This window comes from Erythrolamprus reginae, chromosome 2 (genome assembly GCF_031021105.1).
Source record: "Erythrolamprus reginae isolate rEryReg1 chromosome 2, rEryReg1.hap1, whole genome shotgun sequence".
Taxonomy (NCBI): Eukaryota; Metazoa; Chordata; class Lepidosauria; order Squamata; family Dipsadidae; genus Erythrolamprus; species Erythrolamprus reginae.
Window position 1 is genome coordinate 177737766 of NC_091951.1, and position 16459 is coordinate 177754224.

The 16459-nt window shown below is 44.8% G+C and overlaps 1 protein-coding gene across 4 annotated transcripts in view; it reads right to left on the minus strand.

The window, feature by feature from the left end:
• Positions 1-15053, minus strand: part of LARP4 (La ribonucleoprotein 4) — a 58034-nt gene extending 42981 nt beyond the window's left edge. For 2 of the 4 annotated variants that reach the window (XM_070740529.1, XM_070740528.1), the window contains exon 1: positions 14738-15041. In XM_070740529.1, the coding sequence (XP_070596630.1) occupies positions 14738-14755 (18 nt within the window). In that variant the 5' untranslated portion in view covers positions 14756-15041. Of the gene's footprint in view, positions 1-14737 lie in introns of all 4 variants that reach the window. The other 2 variants (XM_070740527.1, XM_070740530.1) reach the window with 2 other exon arrangements.
• Between the last annotated feature and the right edge of the window lie 1406 nt (positions 15054-16459).

Consider the following 16459-nt stretch of genomic DNA (forward strand, 5'->3'; position numbering starts at 1 on the left):
TTTAATGAATATAAACTCAAACCATAATTAAAATCCTGGTTTCTTTGTATCAATTTCCTGTTTCTTTTTAGCAATCCCAAATTTTCACATATAAGATTCAGCTGAAATCTAAAGTCAACACTATAGCTTACATTTACAATGTGTTGACGACTCATGACTGAACAGCCTTGAAAACAAAAAATAGTGTCATGTGTCCAAAAATTCAATAATTTGGATTAAGAACCTTTTACTAGAGGCTACATTTCAGTGAAAATATTTCATAATGTGTTGTGGTTGGCTCTGGACCAGCTCCTGCCCCAAGGAATGTGGAGGTGGATGTGGGGGAAACATCCACATGCCACAGGCCTGTTTTGCTCCCAATAGAATCTACCGACGAAGTCTCCTCTGATGAAGGAAGCATGAGTGGCAGGGAAGAGGGGAGTTTGGCAGACAGCTCAGGAGATCAATCATCCTTATCATCCCTGGATTCTGAACAAGAACTTATGACAGACCCACGCATGCGTAGAGTGATGCATAAGAGAGAACAACTGAAGGATTATTACAGGAGATAAGTGAGGCCACCTGTGGATGGGTAGGGCTGCTGTAATTAGTGCTACAGATAAAATAGGCGTTGATTGCTTACCTGAACGCCTCTTCTCGTACGGTGAGCGGGTACAGCAGTCACATGGGTTGCTCATGTCCAATCCGGTGGAACTGAGCCTAGTATTAAAAAAGCTTGCCGGATCCGCCCCTTCCCCAGAATTCGCGAATCCATAGACTAGGCTCAGTTGTGAAGCTCTGTAGTGTTCAACTCTCATTGTTAGAGGAAGAAAGAGATAGAAAGGTAAAGAAGACACATACAAGGGCGGGAAGTGACTGCTGTACCCGCTCACCGTACGAGAAGAGGCGTTCAGGTAAGCAATCAACGCCTATTCTCCGTACTGAAGGAGCGGGTCCAGCAGTCACATGGGACATACCCAATAGATGGTCCCTAGGGTGGGATTAGCTTGCTATCGTGTGAGATAACGGATTGGAGTACCCTTCTGCCAAAGGCAGCGTCCGCTGAAGCGTAAGAATCAATTTTGTAGTGCCTGATGAAGGAATTTGGCGAGGCCCAAGTGGCTGCTTTGCAGACCTCCTCCAACGGGGCTTGAGTCGCCCAAGCGGCCGAGGTGGCTGCGCTCCTGGTGGAATGCGCAGTGATGTTCCTTGGAACTGAGAGGGAGGCCGACTCATAGGCCTTAGATATAGTCCCTCTGATCCAACGGCCTATTACTGTTGAAGACACTTTGGCCCCCATGACTCTGGGATGATAGGCTACAAAAAGTGCTTCTGACCTCCGAAAGGGTCCTGTGCGTTGGATATATATTCTCAGCGCTCTGGTGAGATCCAGGGTGTGCCATCTAATTGCCAAGGGATGGTCTCGTTGGAGGCAGAAGGAAGGTAGGACAATATCCTGAGATCTGTGGAACATGGAACTGACCTTGGGTAAGAAGGTGGGGTCCAGTCGCAAGACTACCTTGTCCTGATGGAATTGGCAAAGGTCCTGCCTGATTGAGAGGGCAGCCAGCTCCGAAATGCGTCGGGCAGAGGTAATAGCCACCAGGAAAGCTACCTTAAAGGATAGGTACCTGAGGGACGCCGATTTTAGGGGTTCGTATGGTGCCTGCGTGAGGGAGTGGAGAACCCGTGGCAAATCCCAGGATGGATACCTGTGGACCTTGGAAGGTCTGAGGTTGGCTATGCCCTTGAGGAATTCCTGAACTTCAGGGAAGGATCGGAGAGGCTGTCTGCGGGGGCCCCCTAGGACAGATGAAATGGCTGCCAGATGACGCCGGAGGGTGCTGGTGGAGAGTCCTTTATGGAAACCTTGCATAAGGAAGGAAATAATTCTGTGTATGGGGATGCACAGAGGGGAGAGACCTTCCTGAAGACACCACTGGTGAAACTTGGACCACGTGTGGTCGTAGATTCGATTGGTCGAGCCCCTTCTGGCCTTTAGAATGACCTCCACTGAATCAGGGTCATGCCCACGCAGCTCTAAATCTCTCCTGATAACAGCCAGGCGGTGAGGTGGAACCACTCCGGGTCTGGATGGAAAGAGGCCCCCTGCCGCAGCATATCCCCCGAAACGGGGAGTCGCCAAGGGTCCTGGACGGACAGCTGTTGGAGATCTGCGAACCAGGGCCGGCGGGGCCAATGAGGGGCGATTAAGATTACTCGGGCCCTCTCGGTGAGGACCTTGTGAATCACGTCCGGGAGGATTGGAATTGGAGGAAATGCATAGAGTAGGCCTGGAGGCCATGGACTCCGGAGGGCATTGATCGCTTCCGCTCCCGGGGATGGAAATCTGGAATAGAAGCGAGGGAGTTGGGCGTTCGCATTGGTCGCGAAGAGATCCAGGACTGGTAGGCCGAATCTGAGGGTGATTTGATGGAACAGGTCTTGATGGAGGTTCCACTCTCCTGGGTCTATCGTTGCTCGGGATAGCCAATCCGCCTGGATGTTGAGACTCCCCGAGATGTGATCGGCTAGGAGCGACTGGAGATGTTTTTCCGCCCAAAGGCCCAGCTTGAGGGCCTCCCTCATGAGAGCCTTGGATCTCGTGCCCCCTTGCCTGCAGATATGGCTTTTTGTGGCAATGTTGTCGGTGAGAATGAGAACGTGCCGGTTGGGGATGCGAGGAGAGAAATGCTTCAGAGCCAGGGAGACGGCTCTTAACTCTAGCCAATTTATTGGCCTGGAAGCTTCCTCCGGGGACCACGTGCCCTGGGCTATCATCCCCTGGGCGTGGGCGCCCCATCCCGATAGACTGGCATCTGTGGTGATGACAAATTGATCCGGGCACCTGAACGGGGATCCTCTGTCCATGGCCGGAGACTTCCACCACTTGAAGGATCTGCGAACACTCAGTGGAATGACAATGCGTCGATTTGAGTTGCTGTGCCCCGATCTCTGAAAAGGCAACAGAAGCCACTGGAGTTCCCTAGCATGAAGGCGAGCCCAGGGAATGATGCCTATGCATGACACCATCTTCCCCAAAAGAGAAGATAGAGTAACTATGGATACTGAAGGATTAGATAAAATGTTAGAAATTAACTCCACTATACTGAGTTTTCTCTCGGGAGAGAGAAAAACCTGGGAAGATTTTGAATCAATAATGGCTCCCAGGTGAGGAATGGAAGTGGAAGGTTGGAGGTGACTTTTTTCAAAGTTGATGGAAAACCCATGGTCCTGAAGGACTGACATGGTGACAGAAAGGTCTGATTTCACTCTCTCTAGGGAGTTCCCATGAATTAAAATATCATCAAGATAACATAAAATGTGGATGGGAGACGCCCGGATATAGGCCGCCAGGGACCCCAAGAGCTTTGTGAAGACCCGAGGGGCCGAGGAAAGGCCAAATGGCATCGCCCTATACTGGAAATGCCTGCCTTGAAAGGAAAAACGTAAAAATTTTCTGTGGCATTTGGCTATAGGAATGTGAAGGTAGGCCTCAGTGAGGTCTAAGGAGACCATGAAATCTCCCGAGTGAATGGCGGCCAAAATAGAAGACAAGGAGTGCATTTTAAACTTCCTATATTTGATGAATAGGTTTAGTTTCTTTAAATCCAAAATGGCTCTCCAACCTCCGGAGGACTTTGGAACCATAAATAGGATGGAGTAAAAACCTAGGCCCTTCTGACCGGAAGGGACCGGCTGAATGGCTCTAATGGACAATAGATGAGAAATGGCCTCCTCCATACGGTTACAATCTGAGGATGACCTGGGCGAAGGGCAGGAAATAAAACGTTTAGGGGGAGGAGAAATAAATTCTAAAAGAAGGCCTGTTTGAACAGTGTCAATGACCCAAGGGTCCTTGGAGGTGAGACGCCAATTTGAAGCGAAATGAGCTAGGCGACCCCCTATGGGAATGGAGGAAAGATTACCATCTAGGTTTTTTTGAAGCCCTGTTAGAGGAAGCTCCCCTTTGGAAGCGAAAACCTCTACCCCTGGAGTTCCTACCTTGGGAACGAAAGCGGGGGGAATACTGACCTGGAGATCTCTGATAGGAAGCCGCTTGATCTTGCTGGCGCCCTGGGCGACGAAAGGACTGCGTTTTAGTAACCTTTTTTGTGGTTGGGCCCAAAACCTTCTTCTTGTCTGTGGTCTCCGTGAGGAGAGGATCCAGAAGATCACCGAAGAGAAGGTCGCGCTTTAAGGGGCCCTGGGATAACTGCCACTTTTGGCGAACTCCCGCTTGCCAAGGGCGAATCCATAGGAGTCTTCTTGCCGTTGTAGAGGCTGCAATAGACTTAGCAGAAAATCTAGTAGATTGTAAGGTGGCATCAGCCACGTACTGGGCAGCTGCAAAGACCTTGTTGAAGTCTTGTTGACCTCTCAAGTCATCTGGAGGAATGTGCTGTTGAAGTTGGCGAAGCCACAGCAGCATGGCTCTGGAGAAGAAGGAGGCTGCTGCAGAACTTTTAATGGCCCAGGAATCAGCGGAGAAACCTCTTTTGAGCATTTGCTCGATGCGCTTGTCCTCTGGACGGAGGACTTCCTCCGCCTCGCCTGGCACAGCCGCTGCCGAGTGAAGAATTTTGACAGGTTCATCTGGTTTGGGAAAAGATAGAAGCTCTTCATAGGAAGAGGAGAGTTTCTACAACTTTCTGTCCTTGGTAGAGGGATTAAGGCCAGAGGCTGGAAATTCCCACTGTTTAAGTAAGGCATCTTTAAATAATTTAGGCATAGGGATTACCTCGTTATCCTCCTGTTCCTCTGTGAAGTAAGGTAAATTCTCCTCCGGGGGATCAGTGGAAGTGGAGGCTTGTTTCTCCTGGGCCGCTAATCCCGTAGAAATTCTAGCTTTGAGGAGGAGAGATTTGAATAGTTGAGAAGGGAAAATAGTAATAGGAGGAGGGACCTTTATTTGGGATTCCTCGTCCTCAGATAAGCCCTGGAAAGGGTCTTCATCCTCCTCTACATCCTCATATTCATCTTGGGAGGACTCTGAGTCATCCTGAATAGGAGCTCTGACCGCTGGGGAAGAACCCAAGGGGCGGGAGGAACGAGAAGGAGGAAGAGGTAAAGGAAGCTCATTGATGGAGGAGAGTTTGGCATCAATGGCTTTGGACAACACAGCAAAAATAGATTGGAACTCAGGAGGTAAACTGGAAATATCAGCAGAAATGGCAGAAGAATCCCTAAAGGCCTGGGAGGATCCTGGCTGGGGGGAATCTTCCATAATATCTGGTTCCTCTGGACCTATGCCCCATAGGTTAGGTTGGGGTCTGTCTAGGTTTGGCTCATCCAGAGATAACACAGGGACCCCAGAAGGAGGCAGGCTAGAGGCCTCTGGTGGGTCTTGACTACTGATTACTTGGGCCTGCACTTTCAAACGTTTTGCTGATTTATCATGAATCTTTTGTAGGGCTAGGTCCCTTCTCTTCTCGGCCCTGGTGACCTTGGTCGAGGGGCGGGCCCCTGGAGAAGAGGAGGAAGAGGCCTGGGGGATACTAGTAATCTCATCGCCTGTAGGCCTGGCCTCTCTGGGACCTTTAGTTGTGCCTCTCTTGGGAAAGGTAGCCATAGTCTGACAATTAACAGAAGACAAGGCTGAGCCAATAATTAAATTATAAGGAGAAGATTTCAAGGACTTCCCAAGAGGAATGGATCCTGCTTCGAGGCCTCGAAGCTGCTGAAACGTGAGGACAATCTGGGCAAACCCAGAGTTCGTGCCCCCAAATCCAGCGGGGCCAGCCTCCCTAAACTTTGCAATTAAGTAAAACCAAGGCACTCTGGTTGGAGGCTAGGCCGGTGGAGAATTTAGCCTGGGACCCCCAAGGCCCGCTCCCGGATCCACGCGGTGGACTGAGGCCTACGCGGCTGGCAGAAGGCCAACACGAGAGGCCTAGATATTTTAAGAAAGGGCGCGAAGGCCTTCGCGCCAAAAAATCGCTTCGTAGAATTTCTTAAGGGGAAAAGCGATCGACTAAGTCCAGGAGACTAAAGGCGTCCCACTCCGCAGGAGGTATTTTATAAGCCCTTAAATATATTTTTATACAATAATTAAGCAATAATCCAATAATAAATACTTGCACCAGGACCTCCAGGCCAAGGGATTAGAAGAATCCACAAGCGGCCGCAGGAATCGTAACCGGCAAAACCGCCGGGGGAAAACGAAACCGCAACTTCTCCCAAGTAAAAAAGCCTAGCCGCTTTTTATTTTTTTTTCCTTTTAAAACGGCTGGCGCAAATAGTGCAAGTAATACAATAAAGACAATAAATCTTACTACTTTTTTGAAGGAAAGATCGAAGGGAAGGTGTTAGAATGTTGAACGAGCTATCACATACAACCGCAGGATATGCGAACTGAGCGAATTCTGGGGAAGGGGCGGATCCGGCAAGCTTTTTTAATACTAGGCTCAGTTCCACCGGATTGGACATGAGCAACCCATGTGACTGCTGGACCCGCTCCTTCAGTACGGAGAAAGAGCAGCATGCTGATTTAGCCTCGTGGAAGTTTATCTGATTCATAGTTTCATCAAGATCGTGGTTTTGCTGTTTCCCTGTTCAAGATTGTGTGTGGACTTTCTGGACTTTGGAGTTGGACTCAATTTCCCAGTCACTGGGTGAGAAATCATATTGCATTTAACCTGTGCCTTGTGTGTACCAGAAAATCCCTTTGACATTTAAAAAGGGAGTTTTTTCTGCTTTTCTGTTGATAAAGACTTTTGGTTTTCCTTCTATCGTGTGGTGTGTGTCTTTTTGGACCAATTAACCTGTAATTACAAGCAGTTGGGACATGCCGGCAGAACATAATGTGGCTTCTATTTTTATGTGGCCTACATCAGCCTATAATACTTTTTAAATATTTAAATTATTGCAAAAAATTAAAAAACAAATGCAGAATTCATACAGCTTTTATAGTAATAGAACATGAAGAGATGTATCCCCACTCAACATATCAAGCAGATGTGGAGCCCATGTCTATCAAGGAGACTACCAAAGCTACAACTCTCTCAAAAGCAATACACAACAGAATGAAGCAAGTTTTGCTCCATTTTACAACCTTTCTTGCCACAGTTATAATAATCTTAAAATACCATTCTTGAATCAGCTACGTCACCAATATGTACTGCAGGTTTTTAAAAATGTAAATCCAATTCAGGTTATAGCTCTAGGCATGCTTATTAAACAATTACAGTGTTCCCTCGATTTATGCGGGGGATGCGTTCCGAGACCACCCGCGAAAGTCAAATTTCCACGAAGTAGAGATGCGGAAGTAAATACACCATTTTTGGCTATGGACAGTATCACAAGCCATCCCTTAAGACTTTAAACCCCTAAATTACCATTTCCCATTCCCTTGACAACCATTTACTCACCATTATTACTGGTACTCACCATTGAATAAGATACTTAGTGATCCTGATACTTATAAACATAATTATTTATTAACAATAATTATTTTTTTGTTATTTATTTGCAAAAATTATTAGTTTGGCAATGACATATGATGTCATCGGGTGGGAAAAAACGTGGTATAGAAAAAACCCGCGAAGTATTTTTTAATTAATATTTTTTAAAAAACCGTGGCATAGGCTATTCGCAAAGTTTGAACCCGCAAAAATCGAGGGAACACTGTATCCCTTTGGACATAACATAAGTGACTCTGAATAAATACAAATAGTCCTTGATTTGTGTTCACAATGGGGACTGGAAAATTAAATTTTAATATACTGAAATTTATCATACCCTCCAGATAATCTCTTAACCACAAAAACAGCAATACTTTTCTACCTGTTATGATTCCTCTGTTGTTGCTCTAAATAGTATTTTAAAAACACAACTATCTTCTAAACAAAAACACTATTGGTTGATAAATTATTAGACAACCATGTGTAAATCAGGTCAATGGCTTGTTCACACTGTTGTTACTTGATTAAGTCATAAAGGTTTGGAAATGGAAAAAAAATGGCAAAGATGCGGTGAACAATAGATATACAACCACAATTGAGCCCAAAAGACAGCTGCTAAGCAAGTTTTGCTCCATTTTACAACCTTTCTTGCCACAGTTGTTAAGTGAATCACTGCAGTTAGTAAGTTAATAACACAGCTGTAAAGTGAATCTGACTTCCCCGTATACTTTGCTTGTCAGAGTTGCAAAAGGTGATCACATTTCCTTGTGTCTGATTTTGATCATGTGACTATGGGAATACTGCAATGGTAGTGTGAAAAATTGTCATAAATCATTTTTTTCAGTGCTACTGTATCTTTGAACAGACACTAAATGAAAGGCTGTAAGTCAAGAACTATCTGTATAGGTAAAGTTTTAGAACTAGAATGAACTCATCCTGTGTGTATTCTTGAGGCCCACAAAAGAAGAATAACAGAATGCAATGTAACAAATGCTTCTTTACTGCAAGGTATGAGTTTGGTAAATTAAACTCAAGTTTAAGTACCTTAATGTATTTTCCATATCTTATATAAATTAAAATGTTCACAATCTGGTACTTCATACCAAAATAAATCATCTAATCATACTTTAAAACAAATTTAGTTAGGATGATCTCACACACATATTTTTGTTTTAGTTCTAGGCAGATTTAAGTAATGCTTTATCGGACATCCACATCCCATAACAGACTTCACACATCATTTGGTGATCATTATCAGCCCCAAAAATCAAGAAATTCAAGTTGTTTAATATCAATGCACTAAAATTTAATTTTGACTGGAAAATCTCTTTCATACTTTCAGTTCTCGTGGTAATAATCCACAGCTTGAAAATCAGCATTCCCCAATATGGTTCAGGCAATGCTAGTCCTTAAATTATAATAAAATCAAAAGCTGCATCTTAGATAAATTCTATATGCTGTAAGACAAAAGCATCAACAACCTATTGGTACTGGACATAAGCTAGTTAATACTCAAATATTTTCTGAGAGGATTTATGCGCAATAGTTAATGTTTGCAACCTTAGTTGCATCACCAACAATGAAGGGTTGACTTTTAACTCAGCAATTAGGTTAATATTTAAAGCAAAAGGTTTAAAATTGTCTTCAAACTTCTATAAGCAAGAGTGCATGTATGTTTCTTCCATTATAACTGTCAAATATGACAAAATTTATTTATAAAACCTACTCTTCAAATCTATCAGTGTATTTTAATCAATTTGCACAAAGAATGCAAACACTCAGCAACAAGAAATGTTCTTGATTTAACAGCTGTAGTTAACTGTTCTACATTTTCTTTCCAGATTTATTATTTTGTAGACAGCTAATAAACAGCAAAAGACTTGTTTTGAATCTTTTATGATCTAGCATCCTGTTCTCCAAAATGTCTAGCATGTTTATGAGACAGCCACAAAAATAGCACAAGAAACAGCATTCTACATTTTTTGTTCTTCAGTATTAAAATTCAAGTTGAGCTAAACAATCTACATTAATTAGACCATGCTAATGCAGCATACAGATTTTAAAAGTACATATAGTTTTTGTTCAATATCATGAGCACATTTTTTCTACTAATCCAAAATCTACTGGGGGGGGATCATAAATCTCTCCTAAGTTTGAATTAAAAGAAACATTAACAGGGTAGCATCACCCAATCACACTGATGGTGAACCTTTTAGGCACCAAGTGTCCAAACTGTGCGCAAATGCATGAATGCACAACAGTGACCCGAAGACCAGCTAGCCAGCAGGAGCCAGGGCATCCCAATACCCATAGCTCTGCCAGAGATGAAATATTTTTCTTTTGTGAGTTTCTGCTTTGTTTGCAGGGAAACCAAAACTCACAAAAGAAACACCACGGAGAGCTGAGTTGGGTGGTGGCACAGATGCCCAGAGAGAGCTCTGCAGGCCACCTGTAGCACGAGTGCCATAGATCCGCTGTCACAGCCCTATCACCATGTCTGTAACAATTCTTGAACACATACAGTATTTTTTTCTGTGGCTATACAGTTACAAGACCAGGGAAGTGTGGGCTTTCTCTTAAGCGCCACATGTATACATCAGCCACACCTACACCAGATCTTTCTTAATAATCTAACTTTATGTTAGTAGAGATGTCAAAGATTATATTTTTATAGTCTTCAATATTTTAAATCAAAAAGAGATGACTATTTTCTCACTAGTTTTAAATTAGATGAGCTAGTAAACACTGTGATAAAAAAAAGAACAAGAGAAAATGCTCATATAGTTACTAGGCAACCATGTATGTATTGACTGAAGCTTTAAGATGAAGCTGTAAGATACCTGTATAGTTCGCAAAACTCCACAAACTCTATCTTGCTTTCTTCAAGTACAGAACTGCTAGTCACAGCACAGAAAAGATAACTATGGAATTCAGGATTCAATGCTAAGATGGCCACATTCAAATTAAAACTAATCCAGAATTGCTATGAATTATCTCTGCATTACTCCTCCAATAGCCACTAAACCAGCCAGAATAATGCCATTTTTTTAAACTCAGGATTTACTTTCCCAACAATCCAAAGCACAAGTTCAATGTAACTGGAAATTTTATCTCCTCTGTAATCCATAGTTTGTTTAATATTCCTATTACACAGGTCCATTATCTATAACATATAAACCAGAATTTTCAACAATTGGCATACTACTGTGGCCAATGTTCTAATTCAATCGGCGGCATGCGGAGCCATATCCAAGCGCACGCGAGGCGTTGACCTGTCAGCTCCAGTGCACATGTGCATGCTGACCAGCTGGTTTCGGCCTTTCAGAGGAGAAGCTGTTTTCACCCTCTCCAGGCAAATCTTCTCCAATAGCTGTTAATGTGTGCCAAACCGTGGAGTGCCAGAGCTGGGCTACCCCATCAGAGAGATGGAGTAAGACAATGTCAGCTGTTTCCTGGCGCCAGAGACAAGACGGCCCTGCAGAGCAGCTATGAAGGCACACCAAAAGTAAGGGGTTGGGACGCTAACAGGGCTGGAGTTGGTCTGCGGGGAAGTGACAGGCAAACTCCATTTTGGCTGAAACCAGGGTTATTTGTTGCAGTTCGAAGTTGTTGGGGGGGTTTTTTAGGGGAGGAGCTCAATAAAAATGCTGGAGGTTCAAACTCAACAGTCAGCTCCCAGCATTCCTCCTGTGTAGTCCTGCCACCCCAGAAAAGCAGTGGCAGCTGCAGAGGGAAGGCAAAAGCTACCAGCACTCCCAAAACCTAGGGCAGGTGAGTGGGCAGGCCAGCCAGGGTTATCTCCTCAGTGGCCATGGTGGGCTTTGGTGACGTGTCTCCCCATCTCGGGAGGGAGCCTGTCTAGCTACTCAGATTTTAGGCTCCCTCCTACTGGATGGAGGTAGAGCTGGTGGGGGAGGAATGCAGTGGTGGCAGCGGCAGCTCTGGCTCCATTTTTAGGCCGGCTGCCGCTCTCCTTTCCTTCCAGCTGGACTTCCAAGCCATGAGAAGGTGAAGAGCTCTTGAATAGAATTCTTTATTGGCCAAATGTGATTGGACACATAAAGGAATTTGCCAGAACTGGCGGTGAAGCAGAATCCGGGATACTGAGTACCGCCTGTGCTTCCTCTCACCTCCTGCTTCTTCCTGATCACTTCACCAATAGCTAGGGGCGAGGTTTCCATAAAGGTATATTGAAATCCAAGCAGGAAAAGGGAAAAAAGGAGCCCAAGCCTCCAGCCTTTGCCCGCCACTGCTGCTTCCTTCCTGGAGTGTCGAGGAGAAGATTAAATTCAAAATGCAGGCAGGCCTGACCAGCTCCTAGCCTTCCAGTCTTCCTCCTCTGTAATCCATAGTTTGTTTAATACAGTATTCCTATTACACAGGTCCATTATCTATAACATATAAACCAGAATTTTCAACAATTGGCATACTACTGTGGCCAATGTTCTAATTCAATCGGCGGCATGCGGAGCCATATCCAAGCGCACGCGAGGCGTTGACCTGTCAGCTCCAGTGCACATGTGCATGCTGACCAGCTGGCTTCGGCCTTTCAGAGGAGAAGCTGTTTTCACCCTCTCCAGGCTTCAGGACTTGCCCCACCCAGGTCCCTCTGAACTGGTCTCCATACATAGCCTCCATGGTGAATTATGCAACCCAAAACTGATTGCCTACCCAAAAGGAGCCCGCCCTACGACCTCTTCCAAGCACCCACTTTCTGCAGGGAACAAGCTGGAGGTGCACAGCCGATAACAGCATGCAAGTAGAGGGGAAATGCTTTTTGCGCCCCCAGCTCATTCATGCAGGAAAGAGCGGGTGCTCAGAAGAGATCTAGGGATAGACACATGTGCAGGGACAGTCATGCACACATCACAGGTGCGCAATGCATTGTGGGTACCCTCACGTGTGCACAATATCACGGGCAAATACACACACACTTTTGGAACAACCAGAAAAATGTTTGCCATCACTGCTATAGCAAAATATTATGTGAGAGATCCAACACAATTTTGTCAAACAGAACTGAATAATGACAACTCACAAATACCATCATTTTGTAATTTCAACATTCTGATTCCAAGCTTGCACTCTGAAAAGTTCTCTGGGAAAAAAGTCTTACTTGTAAAAAATCATATTTATAATTGTAGCTAAGTTTCTGAGAATTGGTACAGTTCTTTAAACATTAAAAAAAAATACATATCACAAAAAACTGCTGTACCTCAGGCTGATAAGTAAAAATTTAGGATTACAACTTTTCTAACAGCTGTAGTCAAAAGATTAGGATAAGTGCCTAAATTTGTATGCCTTTTCCTGCCTTGGGAATATTTATGTTCACCTTCTTTTTTAAAAAAAATGATTAAGTTGCAAACTTTGAAAATCACTTTAATAGTAATAAATGATTAGTCATGGCACATTGGAATATTAATTCTCTACAAGAACTGTAACAGCAAGGTAAGTTATTCCTCGAGTTATCCCCATATTAAATTATTGCACATATTTCACCACAATAACATAAAAGTATTTTATTGCTAATAGTTATTACTCAATCAGATTTATTGTAGATACCTTAGACTCTCCTTATAATTTTTTTATACATGGCAGTCCCATTCTTGGAGTATTCAATGACTTAAGATCGAGCCCTATATTCACTTACCTTGACTATAGCCCAAATGAATTCAGTGGGTCTTGCTTTAGAACAAGCACGTTTAGATTGACATTTTGCATACCTTGAGTATTGTAAGGTGGCAAACATGTCATCTTATGTTAAGTCTGCATGCATCTATTTCTCAGAGCCAAGGTAGTCTACCCAGCAAGATTTTATGTGTGTGTGTGTGTGTGTGTGTCTGTATGTATATATATATACCCATATATATTCAGAAATCAATTAGTTTGCAGAACAAACTATCAAACCATAAACCTTTTCCTATGTGTGATTTCCCAGAATCAGTCTCATGCGCATTTACAAATAAAATTTTGTAACTTTAAGCCAGTGATATAAAATAGACAGCTCCAAAAAAGTATTTTATTTTTTTTAAAAATGATTTTAACTGACTAAATAATTATCTTAAACTGCTGCCTCTCTCCCAACTTCACTGCAGTGCATAAAAACTTTTCCATATGTTGCAATGTATATGGAAGGTGAAATTGCCTTGCTCAGTTGAAACGAATACATGTATTATGAAAGCTCCTCCTTCAGCAATTTCGGAAGAATAGAAAAGGTTTCAAACATCCAGCCTTGAAAGCCAGGTTAGCACCAAAAACCTACACCACTTTCCTCTTAAAAGCTGTTTACATGGGCACAGTAAAACCAGTGCCACGTTGCTAAGTTACAGCTTTTACCAGTCTGACATTTCTACAATAAGAACAATACAATCTGGAATCTACTCAAAGCATTAGCCAGGCAAAAAGGGAAAAAGAAAGCCAGCAGTCAGTCAGCTGACTGTATATTGTACTCTTGCCATGTGCCTGCAGTTGTTTAAAAGAGAAAGAGTTGGAAGTGGATGACCTCCCACGTATCAGTTTTTTTTAAAAAAAATATTTTAACAAGAGGTAAGGTGGGAAACAGGGAGGCAGGAAACAGCTTCCGAAACGTTTCCTCCTCGGCGCGGGCCTCGGATACTTGCGCGTAACCTTCACACGTGCCCGGCCATGTTCCAAGCAGCAGCCATATCAAGGGAGAACTTTTTAACGAAAGGTCATTGCGACGCCTTTCGCGGCCTTCTCCTTCGCGCCCACTCTTTTTTTCCACACCCGCCCCGAGGAATAGACTCGGAAGCGGCCGGCACACACAAACTTCGTCCACCGACGACTAGAAACCTGCTCGGCCCGGTCCCCTGAACTGCGCTCTCCCCCCCCCCCCCCGCCTCAGGCCTACTTCACCTTTACGCGGCAATCCACGCTTCCACATCCTGTCCCCTTTGCGCCCACACGCTCCCGGCCCGGATTCATAGGCCTTCCAGGCCCGCTCGCCAACCTTGACCTTGGCCCACCCAGCCCACTGGGCCAGCCTGTTCGATTGGCGCACGGGGCCCACCCGAAACCCGCTTCGCCCCATTACCCGCCGGCGGCCGCCGCGTGATCCTCCTCCTCCTCTTCCTGCTCCTATGGCGCACCATGGCAGGCAAGTACGCCGGGAAAGCGCCGTCCCTTCGTTCAACCTCCTGCTTCTTTCCCGGCCCGGAAACACCCGCCGCCGCCCCCGCCCCCCCACGAAGAAACCGCTTCACACCGGTGCCCGCGCGCGCGCGAAGTGGGGGGGCTATTTGCTGTGTCAGGCCCCCCCTTCAAGCCGGGCGGGCGCGCGCCGCCTGGCGAGTCACATGGCTTAAACCCCCCGCCACACACACACACACACTCACCTCCATGAAGAGCAGCATCTTTTTCCTTCAGCCTCCCACCCCCTCCCACCCGGCCAGGCTTGACCCTCCCGACCCCGACTGAAGCCCTCGAGGCGAGCCACCGAGGTCGTCTTCCTCCACCACTGCCGGCAACGAAAGCCTGACTCCGCGCAAAAAAAAAAAAAAAAACGCGAGCTCCGCCTCCTCCGGCCTCCTTCTTCTCCTCCTTCCTGCCGCCGAGATCACTCCATTCACCACCAGGGCCGAGCCCCAGCAGCAGCCGCCGCCGCCGCCGCACGCAACTTTTTCCCCTTCCTCCCCTTCCGGGGCAATTTCCACAAGTGCTTCCGGTTCTACGAGCTCCTCACCGACAAGCCTTGGAGAAATGACCCTCTGGTCACAAGCGACGGCGGTAGCGCCAGAATGTACCATTAGCTGAAAGGGGAAGGGGGCGTTCTTCCACCTGTTCTTCGCAGGAACTATTCTTTTTGCCCCTATTTCACGAATGTGAAAAACACCCGCGAGATACGCGAACTGCCTTAATCCTGAAAATCCTATCTTGTACCGTCTCCGCGTTATTTTGGCTAAACTAAACTCACGGCGAAGAACTTTAATCCAGCTAAATTTCCGCAAGCGTAGGGGTTTTTGTCCCCGGAGCTTGTAGGACGACTTGCAAAAATGCTTCTTTTTATGGTACCTTCCTTCGGTCGCTCCAGCATGCTAGAATTAAAAGTTTTGTATCATCTTGAAGACTAAGAAAGCTATTGTTTTAACTGCTGTGTCTAGCCTATTTTCTAGGGCGGGGGCAGTGATGGGGGTAGTAAGTTTATGCACTAGAAACATAGAAACATAGAAGTCTGACGGCAGAAAAAGACCTCATGGTCCATCTAGTCTGCCCTTATACTATTTTCTGTATTTTATCTTAGGATGGATATATGTTTATCCCAGGCATGTTTAAAACCCTGCTGTTCTGTTCGGGTCGTATGTGACCCGAAGCCAAGTTTGAGTCCCTGTAAAAAATTTTCCCTGCATATCTGAAACTTGAAATTTCATGAGTTTTCATCATTTCAGGGGTTCTCTCTATGAGAATTTTTTTTGGGGGGTGGGGGGCTTAGTTTTTGCTGGGCAAAAAAACTTCCTAATGTTATGTTCGGGTCACATACGACCCGGACCGAAAACTCTTCATTTGAAGTGCTTATGTTTGGTCAATTTGAAAACTTTTTTCACTTGGAAGGTAGTCTGAACATTTCTGCACACAATGATATGAAAATTGAAATGAAAAAATTAATCCTTATTGGTTTATTTTGCACATAAATGTGTCTCCCCCCCGTTTTTGTGAATTTTTTTCAATTTATGGATAGTTTTGCTTGCAAAATCCATTCTATTTTACTGGAGTTGGTGTGGGATTGGTAGCTTGAACATTTCTGAATATAAGAAAAATATAAAGGAACTGAAAAAAATGATTCTTACTGGTTTTTTAACATCAGAAATAAGGCCTCCCCCCCCCCCCCTCGGCTGCTTGCAATCATTTTCACTTTTTATTTTTTTATGCTCCAAATCCGAAATATTCTTTAAAATCTTAGGCATTCATTTACTCAATTTAACAATGCTGATCATCAAAAAATATTTTTGGGGTGGTGGCTAATTGTTTTCTGGGCAAAAAAAAATCATAACTTCGAGTCTGTTTCTGTTCGTATATGACCGGACCAAAAATAATTTTTTTAGGTACTTGAATTTGATCTT